Here is a 16,807-nt window from a genome sequence, read left to right as displayed (position 1 = left end):
GAGGACAGCGCTCACCCCAAGGCCTGCTTCCCTGCCAAACATCCCCGCTCTGCATGCAAGGGCTTTAGCCACCTGAGCAGGTGACACTTCCAATTTGTGGTTTCTTGGCTTGCTAGGAGGAGAAGCCCTGCTGATTTTCTCTCTTCCCAGCAAGCAAAGATGCTTCTGCACAAGCTTTCCTGCCCTTTTCCTGCACCGAATGGGATTCTGATCCACTTGTAGTTTTCCATGTCTGCCGCAGCAATAGCAAAGGCCTTGCTGGCTATTTCCTACTTTTCCATTTCACAGCTTTCAAGAGCTAAAAGCTCCCTTGTGCAGAGGCACTGTGCCTTGCAGATAGCAGCCATGGAGGACTATCAAATTCCTAGGCAAACAGAGTTCTCTTGAATTAGCCCATTTTAATCTGGCCGGAGTGACTTAGAATGCCATTGCTAAGAATGCTGATGATTTCTCCTTCAAAGAGGTGGTTGTAGATGCCAGGAGAAAGGAGGTGCTAAACGATAGGTAACGGCCTGTCCCTCATGTTTCTCTCTTGCCACAGATAACAGAAGCAGCAGCAGTCTCTGCCCCGGCTCCCTCTGCTCCTGGAGAAGAAGCCAAAGAGGAGCAAAAGGAGCAAGATGACCACGAGCCTGCAGCTGTGGTCACAGCAGAGCCTGATGCTTCCAAGAGAGTAAGTGCCAGTTGTGGGTGGTGCTGTCTTTAGTGCAAGGCAGAGCTGCAAGTTTCTGAGCAGCCAGCACTTGCTGTTGCTGGCTGAGGATGCTGTGTGCTGGAATCCCGCAGGACGCGGCCATTTCCTGCAGGCAGGGACAGCTAGAAATTGGCCTTTGGCCGGTCACCTTGAGGCACCCAAGAGCTGGGGGCTGCGGCTCAGCTTCTGCCTGCTTGGCTCAGTGAAGCTCTGTCTCTGGGCTTCTGCAGGGCCGTGGCCAAGGGCACAGGTGCTCGTGCTGGAGGTCACAGGGCTTTCTTTAGTTGTTTTCCCTTTGTGCAAAGGTGTGTTTGGCTTGTGGAAGTGTTCTGCAGTTTTCTGGAGCAGTTCTTCGCTTGTACAGTCTTTTTTGGCTTTTGATAAGCTGCAAGGAGATGATTGCATTGTCCATGAAGCTGGGGCAGGCCATTCTTGTGGGGTGAGGCCAAAAGAAGCAAGTGCCTTGTAGGGAAGGCTTCTTGCCTGGCAAAAAGCACAAGGGGCAAGTTGCTGTGGGTGCGTTTTGGGATGAAGCCTGCAGCTTTGGAAATGGCATTAGTGCCTCGCGTGGGGGTGAAGCTGCAAGTCCTTGACTGCTGTCTTGTGTTGCTGAGAAGAGGAAGGACATCTTGGAATTGTGGCTGCTGTCTTTGACGTCAAAGGGGCAAGTTTGTGGTGGGGGAGCTGCGTGGGCCCAAAGGACCCAGGGGTGCCGGTCAAGAGCAGCTGAAGGTGGGCCAGCGCGTGGCCAGGGAGCCAAGAAGGCCAAGGGCGTCCTGGCCTGTGTCAGCAAGGGTGGGGCAGCAGGAGCAGGGCAGGGAGCGTCCCCCTGGGCTGGGCAGCGCTGCGGCCACAGCTGGGAGTGCTGTGCCCAGTTGTGGGCCCTTGTGAAGCAGAAAGTCCTTGAGGGGCTGGAGCGTGTGCAGAGGAGGACACGGGAGCTGGGGAAGGCTGTGGAGTGCAAGGCCAAGGAGGAGGTGCTGAGGGAGCTTTAGCCTGGACAACGGGAGGCTCGTCAGGGCCCTTCAGGCACACTTCCATAGATCCATAGAGGACAGCGCTCACCCCAAGGCCTGCTTCCCTGCCAAACATCCCCGCTCTGCATGCAAGGGCTTTAGCCACCTGAGCAGGTGACACTTCCAATTTGTGGTTTCTTGGCTTGCTAGGAGGAGAAGCCCTGCTGATTTTCTCTCTTCCCAGCAAGCAAAGATGCTTCTGCACAAGCTTTCCTGCCCTTTTCCTGCACCGAATGGGATTCTGATCCACTTTTACTTTTCCATGTCTGCCGCAGCAATAGCAAAGGCCTTGCTGGCTATTTCCTACTTTTCCATTTCACAGCTTTCAAGAGCTAAAAGCTCCCTTGTGCAGAGGCACTGTGCCTTGCAGATAGCAGCCATGGAGGACTATCAAATTCCTAGGCAAACAGAGTTCTCTTGAATTAGCCCATTTTAATCTGGCCGGAGTGACTTAGAATGCCATTGCTAAGAATGCTGATGATTTCTCCTTCAAAGAGGTGGTTGTAGATGCCAGGAGAAAGAAGATGCCAAACGATAGGTAACGGCCTGTCCCTCATGTTTCTCTCTTGCCACAGATGACAGAAGCAGCAGCAGTCTCTGCCCCGGCTCCCTCTGCTCCTGGAGAAGAAGCCAAAGAGGAGCAAAAGGAGCAAGACGACCACGAGCCTGCAGCTGTGGTCACAGCAGAGCCTGATGCTTCCAAGAGAGTAAGTGCCAGTTGTGGGTGGTGCTGTCTTTAGTGCAAGGCAGAGCTGCAAGTTTCTGAGCAGCCAGCACTTGCTGTTGCTGGCTGAGGATGCTGAGTGCTGGAATCCCGCAGGACGCGGCCATTTCCTGCAGGCAGGGACAGCTAGAAATTGGCCTTTGGCCTGTCACCTTGAGGCACCCAAGAGCTGGGGGCTGCGGCTCAGCTTCTGCCTGCTTGGCTCAGTGAAGCTCTGTCTCTGGGCTTCTGCAGGGCCGTGGCCAAGGGCACAGGTGCTCGTGCTGGAGGTCACGGGGCTTTCTTTAGTTGTTTTCCCTTTGTGCAAAGGTGTGTTTGGCTTGTGGAAGTGTTCTGCAGTTTTCTGGAGCAGTTCTTCGCTTGTACAGTCTCTTTTGGCTTTTGATAAGCGGCAAGGAGATGATTGCGTTGTCCATGAAGTTGGGGCAGGCCATTCTTGTGGGGTGAGGCCAAAGGAAGCAAGCGCCTTGTAGGGAAGGCTTCTTGCCAGGCAAAAAGCAGAAGGGGCAAGTTTCTGTGGTTGCGTTTTGGGATGAAGCCTGCAGCTTTGGAAATGGCATTAGTGGCTCGGGTGGGGGTGAAGCTGCAAGTCCTTGACTGCTGTCTTGTGTTGCTGAGAAGAGGAAGGACATCTTGGAATTGTGGCTGCTGTCTTTGACGTCAAAGGGGCAAGTTTGTGGTGGGGGAGCTGCGTGGGCCCAAAGGACCCAGGGGTGCCGGTCAAGAGCAGCTGAAGGTGGGCCAGCGCGTGGCCAGGGAGCCAAGAAGGCCAAGGGCGTCCTGGCCTGTGTCAGCAAGGGTGGGGCAGCAGGAGCAGGGCAGTGAGCGTCCCCCTGGGCTGGGCAGCGCTGCGGCCACAGCTGGGAGTGCTGTGCCCAGTTGTGGGCCCTTGTGAAGCAGAAAGTCCTTGAGGGGCTGGAGCGTGTGCAGAGGAGGACACGGGAGCTGGGGAAGGCTGTGGAGCGCAAGGCCAAGGAGGAGGTGCTGAGGGAGCTTTAGCCTGGACAACGGGAGGCCCGTCAGGGCCCTTCAGGCACACTTCCATAGATCCATAGAGGACAGCGCTCACCCCAAGGCCTGCTTCCCTGCCAAACCTCCCCGCTCTGCATCCATGTGCTTTAGCCACCTGAGGAAGTGACACTTCCAATTTGTGGTTTCTTGGCTTGCTAGGAGGAGAAGCCCTGCTGATTTTCTCTCTTCCCAGCAAGCAAAGATGCTTCTGCACAAGCTTTCCTGCCCTTTTCCTGCACCGAATGGGATTCTGATCCACTTTTACTTTTCCATATCTGCCGCAGCAATAGCAAAGGCCTTGCTGGCTATTTCCTACTTTTCCATTTCACAGCTTTCAAGAGCTAAAAGCTCCCTTGTGCAGAGGCACTGTGCCTTGCAGATAGCAGCCAGGGAGGACTATCAAATTCCTAGGCAAACAGAGTTCTCTTGAATTAGCCCATTTTAATCTGGCCGGAGTGACTTAGAATGCCATTGCTAAGAATGCTGATGATTTCTCCTTCAAAGAGGTGGTTGTAGATGCCAGGAGAAAGGAGGTGCTAAACGATAGGTAACGGCCTGTCCCTCATGTTTCTCTCTTGCCACAGATGACAGAAGCAGCAGCTGTCTCTGCCCTGGCTCCCTCTGCTCCTGGAGAAGAAGCCAAAGAGGAGCAAAAGGAGCAAGACGACCACGAGCCTGCAGCTGTGGTCACAGCAGAGCCTGATGCTTCCAAGGGAGTAAGTGCCAGTTGTGGGTGCTGCTGTCTTTAGTGCAAGGCAGAGCTGCAAGTTTCTGAGCAGCCAGCACTTGCTGTTGCTGGCTGAGGATGCTGAGTGCTGGAATCCCGCAGGACGCGGCCATTTCCTGCAGGCAGGGACAGCTAGAAATTGGCCTTTGGCCTGTCACCTTGAGGCACCCAAGAGCTGGGGGCTGCGGCTCAGCTTCTGCCTGCTTGGCTCAGTGAAGCTCTGTCTCTGGGCTTCTGCAGGGCCGTGGCCAAGGGCACAGGTGCTCGTGCTGGAGGTCACGGGGCTTTCTTTAGTTGTTTTCCCTTTGTGCAAAGGTGTGTTTGGCTTGTGGAAGTGTTCTGCAGTTTTCTGGAGCAGTTCTTCGCTTGTACAGTCTCTTTTGGCTTTTGATAAGCTGCAAGGAGATGATTGCGTTGTCCATGAAGCTGGGGCAGGCCATTCTTGTGGGGTGAGGCCAAAGGAAGCAAGTGCCTTGTAGGGAAGGCTTCTTGCCAGGCAAAAAGCAGAAGGGGCGAGTTTCTGTGGTTGTGTTTTGGGATGAAGCCTGCAGCTTTGGAAATGGCATTAGTGCCTCGGGTGGGGGTGAAGCTGCAAGTCCTTGACTGCTGTCTTGTGTTGCTGAGAAGAGGAAGGACATCTTGGAATTGTGGCTGCTGTCTTTGACGTCAAAGGGGCAAGTTTGTGGTGGGGGAGCTGCGTGGGCCCAAAGGACCCAGGGGTGCCGGTCAAGAGCAGCTGAAGGTGGGCCAGCGCGTGGCCAGGGAGCCAAGAAGGCCAAGGGCGTCCTGGCCTGTGTCAGCAAGAGTGGGGCAGCAGGAGTAGGGCAGTGAGCGTCCCCCTGGGCTGGGCAGCGCTGCGGCCACAGCTGGGAGTGCTGTGCCCAGTTGTGGGCCCCTGTGAAGCAGAAAGTCCTTGAGGGGCTGGAGCGTGTGCAGAGGAGGACACGGGAGCTGGGGAAGGCTGTGGAGTGCAAGGCCAAGGAGGAGGTGCTGAGGGAGCTTTAGCCTGGACAACGGGAGGCTCGTCAGGGCCCTTCAGGCACACTTCCATAGATCCATAGAGGACAGCGCTCACCCCAAGGCCTGCTTCCCTGCCAAACATCCCCGCTCTGCATGCAAGGGCTTTAGCCACCTGAGGAAGTGACACTTCCAATTTGTGGTTTCTTGGCTTGCTAGGAGGAGAAGCCCTGCTGATTTTCTCTCTTCCCAGCAAGCAAAGATGCTTCTGCACAAGCTTTCCTGCCCTTTTCCTGCACCGAATGGGATTCTGATCCACTTGTAGTTTTCCATGTCTGCCGCAGCAATAGCAAAGGCCTTGCTGGCTATTTCCTACTTTTCCATTTCACAGCTTTCAAGAGCTAAAAGCTCCCTTGTGCAGAGGCACTGTGCCTTGCAGATAGCAGCCATGGAGGACTATCAAATTCCTAGGCAAACAGAGTTCTCTTGAATTAGCCCATTTTAATCTGGCCGGAGTGACTTAGAATGCCATTGCTAAGAATGCTGATGATTTCTCCTTCAAAGAGGTGGTTGTAGATGCCAGGAGAAAGGAGGTGCTAAACGATAGGTAACGGCCTGTCCCTCATGTTTCTCTCTTGCCACAGATGACAGAAGCAGCAGCAGTCTCTGCCCTGGCTCCCTCTGCTCCTGGAGAAGAAGCCAAGGAGGAGGAAAAGGAGCAAGATGACCACGAGCCTGCAGCTGTGGTCACAGCAGAGCCTGATGCTTCCAAGAGAGTAAGTGCCAGTTGTGGGTGGTGCTGTCTTTAGTGCAAGGCAGAGCTGCAAGTTTCTGAGCAGCCAGCACTTGCTGTTGCTGGCTGAGGATGCTGAGTGCTGGAATCCCGCAGGACGCGGCCATTTCCTGCAGGCAGGGACAGCTAGAAATTGGCCTTTGGCCTGTCACCTTGAGGCACCCAAGAGCTGGGGGCTGCGGCTCAGCTTCTGCCTGCTTGGCTCAGTGAAGCTCTGTCTCTGGGCTTCTGCAGGGCCGTGGCCAAGGGCACAGGTGCTCGTGCTGGAGGTCACGGGGCTTTCTTTAGTTGTTTTCCCTTTGTGGAAAGGTGTGTTTGGCTTGTGGAAGTGTTCTGCAGTTTTCTGCAGCAGTTTTTCGCTTGTACAGTCTCTTTTGGCTTTTGATAAGCTGCAAGGAGATGATTGCGTTGTCCATGAAGCTGGGGCAGGCCATTCTTGTGGGGTGTGGCCAAAGGAAGCAAGTGCCTTGTAGGGAAGGCTTCTTGTCAGGCAAAAAGCAGAAGGGGCGAGTTTTTGTGGTTGTGTTTTGGGATGAAGCCTGCAGCTTTGGAAATGGCATTAGTGGCTCGGGTGGGGGTGAAGCTGCAAGTCCTTGACTGCTGTCTTGTGTTGCTGAGAAGAGGAAGGACATCTTGGAATTGTGGCTGCTGTCTTTGACGTCAAAGGGGCAAGTTTGTGGTGGGGGAGCTGCGTGGGCCCAAAGGACCCAGGGGTGCCGGTCAAGAGCAGCTGAAGGTGGGCCAGCGCGTGGCCAGGGAGCCACGAAGGCCAAGGGCGTCCTGGCCTGTGTCAGCAAGAGTGGGGCAGCAGGAGCAGGGCAGGGAGCGTCCCCCTGGGCTGGGCAGCGCTGCGGCCACAGCTGGGAGTGCTGTGCCCAGTTGTGGGCCCCTGTGAAGCAGAAAGTCCTTGAGGGGCTGGAGCGTGTGCAGAGGAGGACACGGGAGCTGGGGAAGGCTGTGGAGCGCAAGGCCAAGGAGGAGGTGCTGAGGGAGCTTTAGCCTGGACAACGGGAGGCTCGTCAGGGCCCTTCAGGCACACTTCCATAGATCCATAGAGGACAGCGCTCACCCCAAGGCCTGCTTCCCTGCCAAACATCCCCGCTCTGCATGCAAGGGCTTTAGCCACCTGAGGAAGTGACACTTCCAATTTGTGGTTTCTTGGCTTGCTAGGAGGAGAAGCCCTGCTGATTTTCTCTCTTCCCAGCAAGCAAAGATGCTTCTGCACAAGCTTTCCTGCCCTTTTCCTGCACCGAAAGGGATTCTGATCCACTTTTAGTTTTCCATGTCTGCCGCAGCAATAGCAAAGGCCTTGCTGGCTATTTCCTACTTTTCCATTTCACACTTTCAAGAGCTAAAAGCTCCCTTGTGCAGAGGCACTGTGCCTTGCAGATAGCAGCCATGGAGGACTATCAAATTCCTAGGCAAACAGAGTTCTCTTGAATTAGCCCATTTTAATCTGGCCGGAGTGACTTAGAATGCCATTGCTAAGAATGCTGATGATTTCTCCTTCAAAGAGGTGGTTGTAGATGCCAGGAGAAAGGAGGTGCTAAACGATAGGTAACGGCCTGTCCCTCATGTTTCTCTCTTGCCACAGATGACAGAAGCAGCAGCAGTCTCCGCCCCGGCTCCCTCTGCTCCTGGAGAAGAAGCCAAAGAGGAGCAAAAGGAGCAAGACGACCACGAGCCTGCAGCTGTGGTCACAGCAGAGCCTGATGCTTCCAAGGGAGTAAGTGCCAGTTGTGGGTGGTGCTGTCTTTAGTGCAAGGCAGAGCTGCAAGTTTCTGAGCAGCCAGCACTTGCTGTTGCTGGCTGAGGATGCTGAGTGCTGGAATCCCGCAGGACGCGGCCATTTCCTGCAGGCAGGGACAGCTAGAAATTGGCCTTTGGCCTGTCACCTTCAGGCACCCAAGAGCTGGGGGCTGTAGCTCAGCTTCTGCCTGCTTGGCTCAGTGAAGCTCTGTCTCTGGGCTTCTGCAGGGCCGTGGCCAAGGGCACAGGTGCTCGTGCTGGAGGTCACGGGGCTTTCTTTAGTTGTTTTCCCTTTGTGCAAAGGTGTGTTTGGCTTGTGGAAGTGTTCTGCAGTTTTCTGGAGCAGTTCTTCACTTGTACAGTCTCTTTTGGCTTTTGATAAGCGGCAAGGAGATGATTGCATTGTCCATGAAGCTGGGGCAGGCCATTCTTGTGGGGTGAGGCCAAAGGAAGCAAGTGCCTTGTAGGGAAGGCTTCTTGCCTGGCAAAAAGCAGAAGGGGCGAGTTTCTGTGGTTGCGTTTTGGGATGAAGCCTGCAGCTTTGGAAATGGCATTAGTGGCTCGGGTGGGGGTGAAGCTGCAAGTCCTTGACTGCTGTCTTGTGTTGCTGAGAAGAGGAAGGACATCTTGGAATTGTGGCTGCTGTATTTGACATCAAAGGGGCAAGTTTGTGGTGGGGGAGCTGCGTGGGCCCAAAGGACCCAGGGGTGCCGGTCAAGAGCAGCTGAAGGTGGGCCAGCGCGTGGCCAGGGAGCCAAGAAGGCCAAGGGCGTCCTGGCCTGTGTCAGCAAGAGTGGGGCAGCAGGAGCAGGGCAGTGAGCGTCCCCCTGGGCTGGGCAGCGCTGCGGCCACACCTGGGAGTGCTGTGCCCAGTTGTGGGCCCCTGTGAAGCAGAAAGTCCTTGAGGGGCTGGAGCGTGTGCAGAGGAGGACACGGGAGCTGGGGAAGGCTGTGGAGTGCAAGGCCAAGGAGGAGGTGCTGAGGGAGCTTTAGCCTGGACAACGGGAGGCTCGTCAGGGCCCTTCAGGCACACTTCCATAGATCCATAGAGGACAGCGCTCACCCCAAGGCCTGCTTCCCTGCCAAACATCCCCGCTCTGCATGCAAGGGCTTTAGCCACCTGAGGAAGTGACACTTCCAATTTGTGGTTTCTTGGCTTGCTAGGAGGAGAAGCCCTGCTGATTTTCTCTCTTCCCAGCAAGCAAAGATGCTTCTGCACAAGCTTTCCTGCCCTTTTCCTGCACCGAAAGGGATTCTGATCCACTTTTACTTTTCCATGTCTGCCGCAGCAATAGCAAAGGCCTTGCTGGCTATTTCCTACTTTTCCATTTCACACTTTCAAGAGCTAAAAGCTCCCTTGTGCAGAGGCACTGTGCCTTGCAGATAGCAGCCATGGAGGACTATCAAATTCCTAGGCAAACAGAGTTCTCTTGAATTAGCCCATTTTAATCTGGCCGGAGTGACTTAGAATGCCGTTGCTAAGAATGCTGATGATTTCTCCTTCAAAGAGGTGGTTGTAGATGCCAGGAGAAAGGAGGTGCTAAACGATAGCTAACGGCCTGTCCCTCATGTTTCTCTCTTGCCACAGATGACAGAAGCAGCAGCAGTCTCTGCCCCGGCTCCCTCTGCTCCTGGAGAAGAAGCCAAAGAGGAGCAAAAGGAGCAAGACGACCACGAGCCTGCAGCTGTGGTCACAGCAGAGCCTGATGCTTCCAAGAGAGTAAGTGCCAGTTGTGGGTGGTGCTGTCTTTAGTGCAAGGCAGAGCTGCAAGTTTCTGAGCAGCCAGCACTTGCTGTTGCTGGCTGAGGATGCTGAGTGCTGGAATCCCGCAGGACGCGGCCATTTCCTGCAGGCAGGGACAGCTAGAAATTGGCCTTTGGCCTGTCACCTTGAGGCACCCAAGAGCTGGGGGCTGCGGCTCAGCTTCTGCCTGCTTGGCTCAGTGAAGCTCTGTCTCTGGGCTTCTGCAGGGCCGTGGCCAAGGGCACAGGTGCTCGTGCTGGAGGTCACGGGGCTTTCTTTAGTTGTTTTCCCTTTGTGCAAAGGTGTGTTTGGCTTGTGGAAGTGTTCTGCAGTTTTCTGGAGCAGTTCTTCGCTTGTACAGTCTCTTTTGGCTTTTGATAAGCTGCAAGGAGATGATTGTGTTGTCCATGAAGCTGGGGCAGGCCATTCTTGTGGGGTGTGGCCCAAGAAAGCAAGTGCCTTGTAGGGAAGGCTTCTTGTCAGGCAAAAAGCAGAAGGGGCGAGTTTTTGTGGTTGTGTTTTGGGATGAAGCCTGCAGCTTTGGAAATGGCATTAGTGCCTCACGTGGGGGTGAAGCTGCAAGTCCTTGACTGCTGTCTTGTGTTGCTGAGAAGAGGAAGGACATCTTGGAATTGTGGCTGCTGTATTTGACATCAAAGGGGCAAGTTTGTGGTGGGGGAGCTGCGTGGGCCCAAAGGACCCAGGGGTGCCGGTCAAGAGCAGCTGAAGGTGGGCCAGCGCGTGGCCAGGGAGCCAAGAAGGCCAAGGGCGTCCTGGCCTGTGTCAGCAAGAGTGGGACAGCAGGAGCAGGGCAGTGAGCGTCCCCCTGGGCTGGGCAGCGCTGCGGCCACAGCTGGGAGTGCTGTGCCCAGTTGTGGGCCCCTGTGAAGCAGAAAGTCCTTGAGGGGCTGGAGCGTGTGCAGAGGAGGACACGGGAGCTGGGGAACGCTGTGGAGTGCAAGGCCAAGGAGGAGGTGCTGAGGGAGCTTTAGCCTGGACAACGGGAGGCCCGTCAGGGCCCTTCAGGCACACTTCCATAGATCCATAGAGGACAGCGCTCACCCCAAGGCCTGCTTCCCTGCCAAACCTCCCCGCTCTGCATCCATGTGCTTTAGCCACCTGAGGAAGTGACACTTCCAATTTGTGGTTTCTTGGCTTGCTAGGAGGAGAAGCCCTGCTGATTTTCTCTCTTCCCAGCAAGCAAAGATGCTTCTGCACAAGCTTTCCTGCCCTTTTCCTGCACCAAATGGGATTCTGATCCACTTTTACTTTTCCATATCTGCCGCAGCAATAGCAAAGGCCTTGCTGGCTATTTCCTACTTTTCCATTTCACAGCTTTCAAGAGCTAAAAGCTCCCTTGTGCAGAGGCACTGTGCCTTGCAGATAGCAGCCAGGGAGGACTATCAAATTCCTAGGCAAACAGAGTTCTCTTGAATTAGCCCATTTTAATCTGGCCGGAGTGACTTAGAATGCCATTGCTAAGAATGCTGATGATTTCTCCTTCAAAGAGGTGGTTGTAGATGCCAGGAGAAAGGAGGTGCTAAACGATAGGTAACGGCCTGTCCCTCATGTTTCTCTCTTGCCACAGATGACAGAAGCAGCAGCAGTCTCTGCCCCGGCTCCCTCTGCTCCTGGAGAAGAAGCCAAAGAGGAGCAAAAGGAGCAAGACGACCACGAGCCTGCAGCTGTGGTCACAGCAGAGCCTGATGCTTCCAAGAGAGTAAGTGCCAGTTGTGGGTGGTGCTGTCTTTAGTGCAAGGCAGAGCTGCAAGTTTCTGAGCAGCCAGCACTTGCTGTTGCTGGCTGAGGATGCTGAGTGCTGGAATCCCGCAGGACGCGGCCATTTCCTGCAGGCAGGGACAGCTAGAAATTGGCCTTTGGCCTGTCACCTTGAGGCACCCAAGAGCTGGGGGCTGCGGCTCAGCTTCTGCCTGCTTGGCTCAGTGAAGCTCTGTCTCTGGGCTTCTGCAGGGCCGTGGCCAAGGGCACAGGTGCTCGTGCTGGAGGTCACGGGGCTTTCTTTAGTTGTTTTCCCTTTGTGCAAAGGTGTGTTTGGCTTGTGGAAGTGTTCTGCAGTTTTCTGGAGCAGTTCTTCGCTTGTACAGTCTCTTTTGGCTTTTGATAAGCGGCAAGGAGATGATTGCATTGTCCATGAAGCTGGGGTAGGCCATTCTTGTGGGGTGAGGCCAAAGGAAGCAAGTGCCTTGTAGGGAAGGCTTCTTGCCAGGCAAAAAGCAGAAGGGGCAAGTTGCTGTGGATGCGTTTTGGGATGAAGCCTGCAGCTTTGGAAATGGCATTAGTGGCTCGGGTGGGGGTGAAGCTGCAAGTCCTTGACTGCTGTCTTGTGTTGCTGAGAAGAGGAAGGACATCTTGGAATTGTGGCTGCTGTATTTGACGTCAAAGGGGCAAGTTTGTGGTGGGGGAGCTGCGTGGGCCCAAAGGACCCAGGGGTGCCGGTCAAGAGCAGCTGAAGGTGGGCCAGCGCGTGGTCAGGGAGCCAAGAATGCCAAGGGTGTCCTGGCCTGTGTCAGCAAGAGTGGGGCAGCAGGAGCAGGGCAGTGAGCGTCCCCCTGGGCTGGGCAGCGCTGCAGGCACAGCTGGGAGTGCTGTGCCCAGTTGTGGGCCCTTGTGAAGCAGAAAGTCCTTGAGGGGCTGGAGCGTGTGCAGAGGAGGACACGGGAGCTGGGGAAGGCTGTGGAGCGCAAGGCCAAGGAGGAGGTGCTGAGGGAGCTTTAGCCTGGACAACGGGAGGCTCGTCAGGGCCCTTCAGGCACACTTCCATAGATCCATAGAGGACAGCGCTCACCCCAAGGCCTGCTTCCCTGCCAAACCTCCCTGCTCTGCATCCAAGTGCTTTAGCCATCTGAGGAGGTGACACTTCCAATTTGTGGTTTCTTGGCTTGCTAGGAGGAGAAGCCCTGCTGATTTTCTCTCTTCCCAGCAAGCAAAGATGCTTCTGCACAAGCTTTCCTGCCCTTTTCCTGCACAGAATGGGATTCTGATCCACTTTTAGTTTTCCATGTCTGCCGCAGCAGTAGCAAAGGCCTTGCTGGCTATTTCCTACTTTTCCATTTCACAGCTTTCAAGAGCTAAAAGCTCCCTTGTGCAGAGGCACTGTGCCTTGCAGATAGCAGCCATGGAGGACTATCAAATTCCTAGGCAAACAGAGTTCTCTTGAATTAGCCCATTTTAATCTGGCCGGAGTGATTTAGAATGCCATTGCTAAGAATGCTGATGACTTCTCCTTCAAAGAGGTGGTTGTAGATGCCAGGAGAAAGAAGGTGCTAAACGATAGGTAACGGCCTGTCCCTCATGTTTCTCTCTTGCCACAGATGACAGAAGCAGCAGCAGTCTCTGCCCTGGCTCCCTCTGCTCCTGGAGAAGAAGCCAAAGAGGAGCAAAAGGAGCAAGACGACCACGAGCCTGCAGCTGTGCTCACAGCAGAGCCTGATGCTTCCAAGGGAGTAAGTGCCAGTTGTGGGTGGTGCTGTCTTTAGTGCAAGGCAGAGCTGCAAGTTTCTGAGCAGCCAGCACTTGCTGTTGCTGGCTGAGGATGCTGAGTGCTGGAATCCCGCAGGACGCGGCCATTTCCTGCAGGCAGGGACAGCTAGAAATTGGCCTTTGGCCTGTCACCTTGAGGCACCCAAGAGCTGGGGGCTGCGGCTCAGCTTCTGCCTGCTTGGCTCAGTGAAGCTCTGTCTCTGGGCTTCTGCAGGGCCGTGGCCAAGGGCACAGATGCTCGTGCTGGAGGTCACGGGCCTTTCTTTAGTTGTTTTCCCTTTGTGCAAAGGTGTGTTTGGCTTGTGGAAGTGTTCTGCAGTTTTCTGGAGCAGTTCTTCGCTTGTACAGTCTCTTTTGGCTTTTGATAAGCTGCAAGGAGATGATTGCGTTGTCCATGAAGCTGGGCCGGCCATTCTTGTGGGGTGTGGCCAAAGAAAGCAAGTGCCTTGTAGGGAAGGCTTCTTGTCAGGCAAAAAGCAGAAGGGGCAAGTTGCTGTGGATGCGTTTTGGGATGAAGCCTGCAGCTTTGGAAATGGCATTATTGCCTCGCGTGGGGGTGAAGCTGCAAGTCCTTGACTGCTGTCTTGTGTTGCTGAGAAGAGGAAGGACATCTTGGATTTGTGGCTGCTGTATATGACGTCAAAGGGGCAAGTTTGTGGTGGGGGAGCTGCGTGGGCCCAAAGGACCCAGGGGTGCCGGTCAAGAGCAGCTGAAGGTGGGCCAGCGCGTGGCCAGGGAGCCACGAAGGCCAAGGGCGTCCTGGCCTGTGTCAGCAAGAGTGGGGCAGCAGGAGCAGGGCAGGGAGCGTCCCCCTGGGCTGGGCAGCGCTGCGGCCACAGCTGGGAGTGCTGTGCCCAGTTGTGGGCCCCTGTGAAGCAGAAAGTCCTTGAGGGGCTGGAGCGTGTGCAGAGGAGGACACGGGAGCTGGGGAAGGCTGTGGAGCGCAAGGCCAAAGAGGAGGTGCTGAGGGAGCTTTAGCCTGGACAACGGGAGGCTCGTCAGGGCCCTTCAGGCACACTTCCATAGATCAATATGGGACAGTGCTCACTACGAATGCTATTTCTTCTGCAAATATCCTCTCACAGCATCCAAGTGCTTTTGACACTTTTTTTGGTGACTCTTTCATCTTGTGGTTTCTTCCTTTTTTAGGAGGAGATTTCCTGTTCAGGTTCCCATTTTTCAGCAAGGCCAGGTGGTTTTCCTCCGTCTTTTCTGCCCTTTTCCATCACTTGTCAAGATTCTGCTAGGTTTTTCTTTTGTAAGGTGACATTTCTGGAGAATGCATTATATTTGCATGAGAACACATTGTTTGGGGCTGCGAGCTCGGTGCAGAAGGAGCTGTTCTGGTGCCAGGCCAGTCAATAGGGCCTTTCACTTCGCGTTCATATTGACAGTACCTCTGCCTTTTTGCAGCCCAGGGAATCAGTAAATGTGGTGTTTGGGAATTGAGCGGGAAATCAATGCTCTTGCATTCCAGCTGGTCCTCAGAGATCAGAGGAGCTGGGAGGGGCTGGGCTTTATTTCTGATTACAGCCCCTTTAGCACTCTCAGTGTTGTCAAGTCCAAGAGAAGCACTTGGCCAAGCACAGATGCTGCAAGAATGCCATTCCCAGTGCAATGCTCTGGATCTGGTTGCATTCCATAAGGATCTAAATGCTCCAGATTCCCCGGGAGTGTGGTTTATTGAAGCAACAGGAGAGCAATCTCAGGATTGCTGCTGATCAGGGCAATGGCTACCAAGTGTGTGTAGCAACAGAAACTATAGTTAAGAGAGATTATAAGAGTGAGTTCTATCTTTCTATCTATCTATCTATCTATCTATCTATCTATCTATCTATCTATCTATCATTTGCATAATTGAATCTTCTTGGCTCTGGTCCAAAGTAGTTGGAGGTGCAAACTTCACCTAAAGCATCCCTTTCAGGAGAGGATTAGAGACACGTTCTGTTGACCGATTCTGAGCAGGCAGAGCTGTTTCCCCCTCCAGATATGGTGGTTTTTTTCCCCTCAGAGCTGTTTTCCTCCTCTGGCCTCTTCTTCCTGAAGCCCCCAGTTAATTCTTTGATTTTCTGCCTGTCCCAGAGAGGTGGAAGTATTCCATGTTTTAGGTGGTGAAGAGAACATGAACTCCAGAAGTGTCTCTCATAAAGGGTGAGCTCACCCAGGAAGCCACCTGCAGAGGCAGGATGGAGCTGTGGGACTGGGCTGGGTGTCAGTCACTACTGAAAGACAAACAGGACATGGCAGGAGCAGAGGGAGGCCCTCACCAGACCCCTGAGAAATGCCACACCTTCCCTGTCAGCTGCCTGAGAGGCTGTTGGAGCTTCAGCCCCAGATGGCCCCTGATTGTAGTGCCAGGGTCACTTTGGAATCTGTGCCTCCCCACGGGCAGAGAATGACCCAGGAGAGCAGCAGCACAGTGCTCTGGGAACGTGTGAGCCCATCAGTCCTTGAGTCTTAGCCCACAAATGTCCTATGGAAAGTTGAAACCCATCTTCTCTTGCTTTCTGTGCAGATCCTTCCAGAGAAAGAGCAGGAGCAGATTGTGTTATCAGAGATGCCATGCCAGACTCAGGGAGAGCTGAGAGCCCGAGAGCAGGAAGAGCAGCTCAGGCAGCAGGTGGAAGAGCCACAGGAGAATGGCCAGGTAAGCCTGACTCGCCAGGTGTCAGGGAAAGGGCAGGAAGAGGGGCATAAAACAGAGCTCTTGGGAGTGAGGAGGCCAGGAGTCCCAGAGGCACTGAAAGCACAGAGCCTTGGAATCTGCAGGGATCAGCACTGAGACAAGAGGGTTCCATTAGAAGCAGGTGTGGGTAGGGAAGCAGAAAGAAGGGGCTGAATAAATGTGATTTTGAGGCTGCAAGAGGAAAAAGCTGAGCCTTATGGCAGCTCCCAGTCACTTGCTCTGCATTTGTGTGTACAGAACATCAAGGCAGAGCCACAAGCAGAGCTGCCCGAAGCTCAGAGTGCCATCATGGAAGTAAAGAAGAGAAACCAGGAAGAGACAAGAAGAATTCAAAAGGAGATGAATCTCCAGCAGCAGAGGGGTGATCAACAAAACCAGGTGACTGAAAGAGTGGCAGTCACTCCACTTGTGAAAGATCCTCTCTCTTGTATTTTAGAGAAATTGAAGGAACAGCTGGACACAGACTTTCAGAAAGCTCACGCTAAGATCATGGCAAGGGAGAAGAGGCAGGAGGAAGAAATGAAAATCATCAGAGAAAAACTTAATCCCCTCCCTCAGGCTCTACAAAAGCAAGTGAGTGAAAGAGGGATAGCCACTGCAGTCACCAAACTGGTGGTTTCTGCCCTTCTGGCCTTCCCAGTGCAGAGCAGCAGGGAGCGGGGTGATGCCTCTGAGTGCCATCCTGCTCTAGTGTGTATCACAGTCACTCGGAAGGACATTTCCTGGTGTGCTGAATCTCAGCTGCTGCCCTGGACAGTGGGACTTGTCCTTTGGCCTTTTGGCCAGCAGTCATCCAAATTGATTCCTGCTGGCCTGTTCCTGCTCTCCTTGTTTCTTGAGGTGTTTTTACAGGGGAATATGGTGACCCAGATGGAGGATTGAAACAAGCTGTCTGTATCCCTTGTAAATCTGTTCTTTCCTCACAGTCAGTGACTCCTGACTGACAGGGACAAGCTGTAGTCTCTGACTGCTTTGTTCTGTTTGACTCGAGGTGCAAGTGTTGACATCTCACCGGGCAGCCGGCAAAGACTTCCGGCAAATGAGTGGCAATGAAGAGCCCCGAGGCGTGTGTGAGGCACAGGAACTGTCCCCACCTAAGGTGCTACAGGTTGGGCATGACCTGAAGATGGTGCAGGAAAAGAGGACAGAGTGGGGGGAGGCCGAACACTTGAACAAGGAGCTGCAAGTGTATCTGAAGCCCTTGG

The 16,807-nt window shown here is 54.3% G+C and overlaps 1 protein-coding gene across 1 annotated transcript in view; it reads left to right on the top strand.

Moving 5' to 3' along the window:
* LOC128822374 (serine/threonine-protein kinase PAK 3-like) overlaps positions 1 to 14,365 on the top strand; it is a 32,934-nt gene extending 18,569 nt beyond the window's left edge. Inside the window, exons 4-5 of the mRNA XM_054004071.1 lie at positions 542 to 649; positions 14,330 to 14,365. Of these exons, the coding sequence (XP_053860046.1) occupies positions 542 to 649; positions 14,330 to 14,365 (144 nt within the window). The remainder of the gene's footprint in view (positions 1 to 541; positions 650 to 14,329) is intronic.
* Positions 14,366 to 16,807: the final 2,442 nt, after the last annotated feature.

The sequence above is a fragment of the Vidua macroura genome, chromosome Z, assembly GCF_024509145.1.
Source record: "Vidua macroura isolate BioBank_ID:100142 chromosome Z, ASM2450914v1, whole genome shotgun sequence".
NCBI lineage: Eukaryota > Metazoa > Chordata > Aves > Passeriformes > Viduidae > Vidua > Vidua macroura.
Note: the sequence above shows the minus strand (reverse complement) of the source record. Positions and strands in the feature narration are given on the sequence as shown.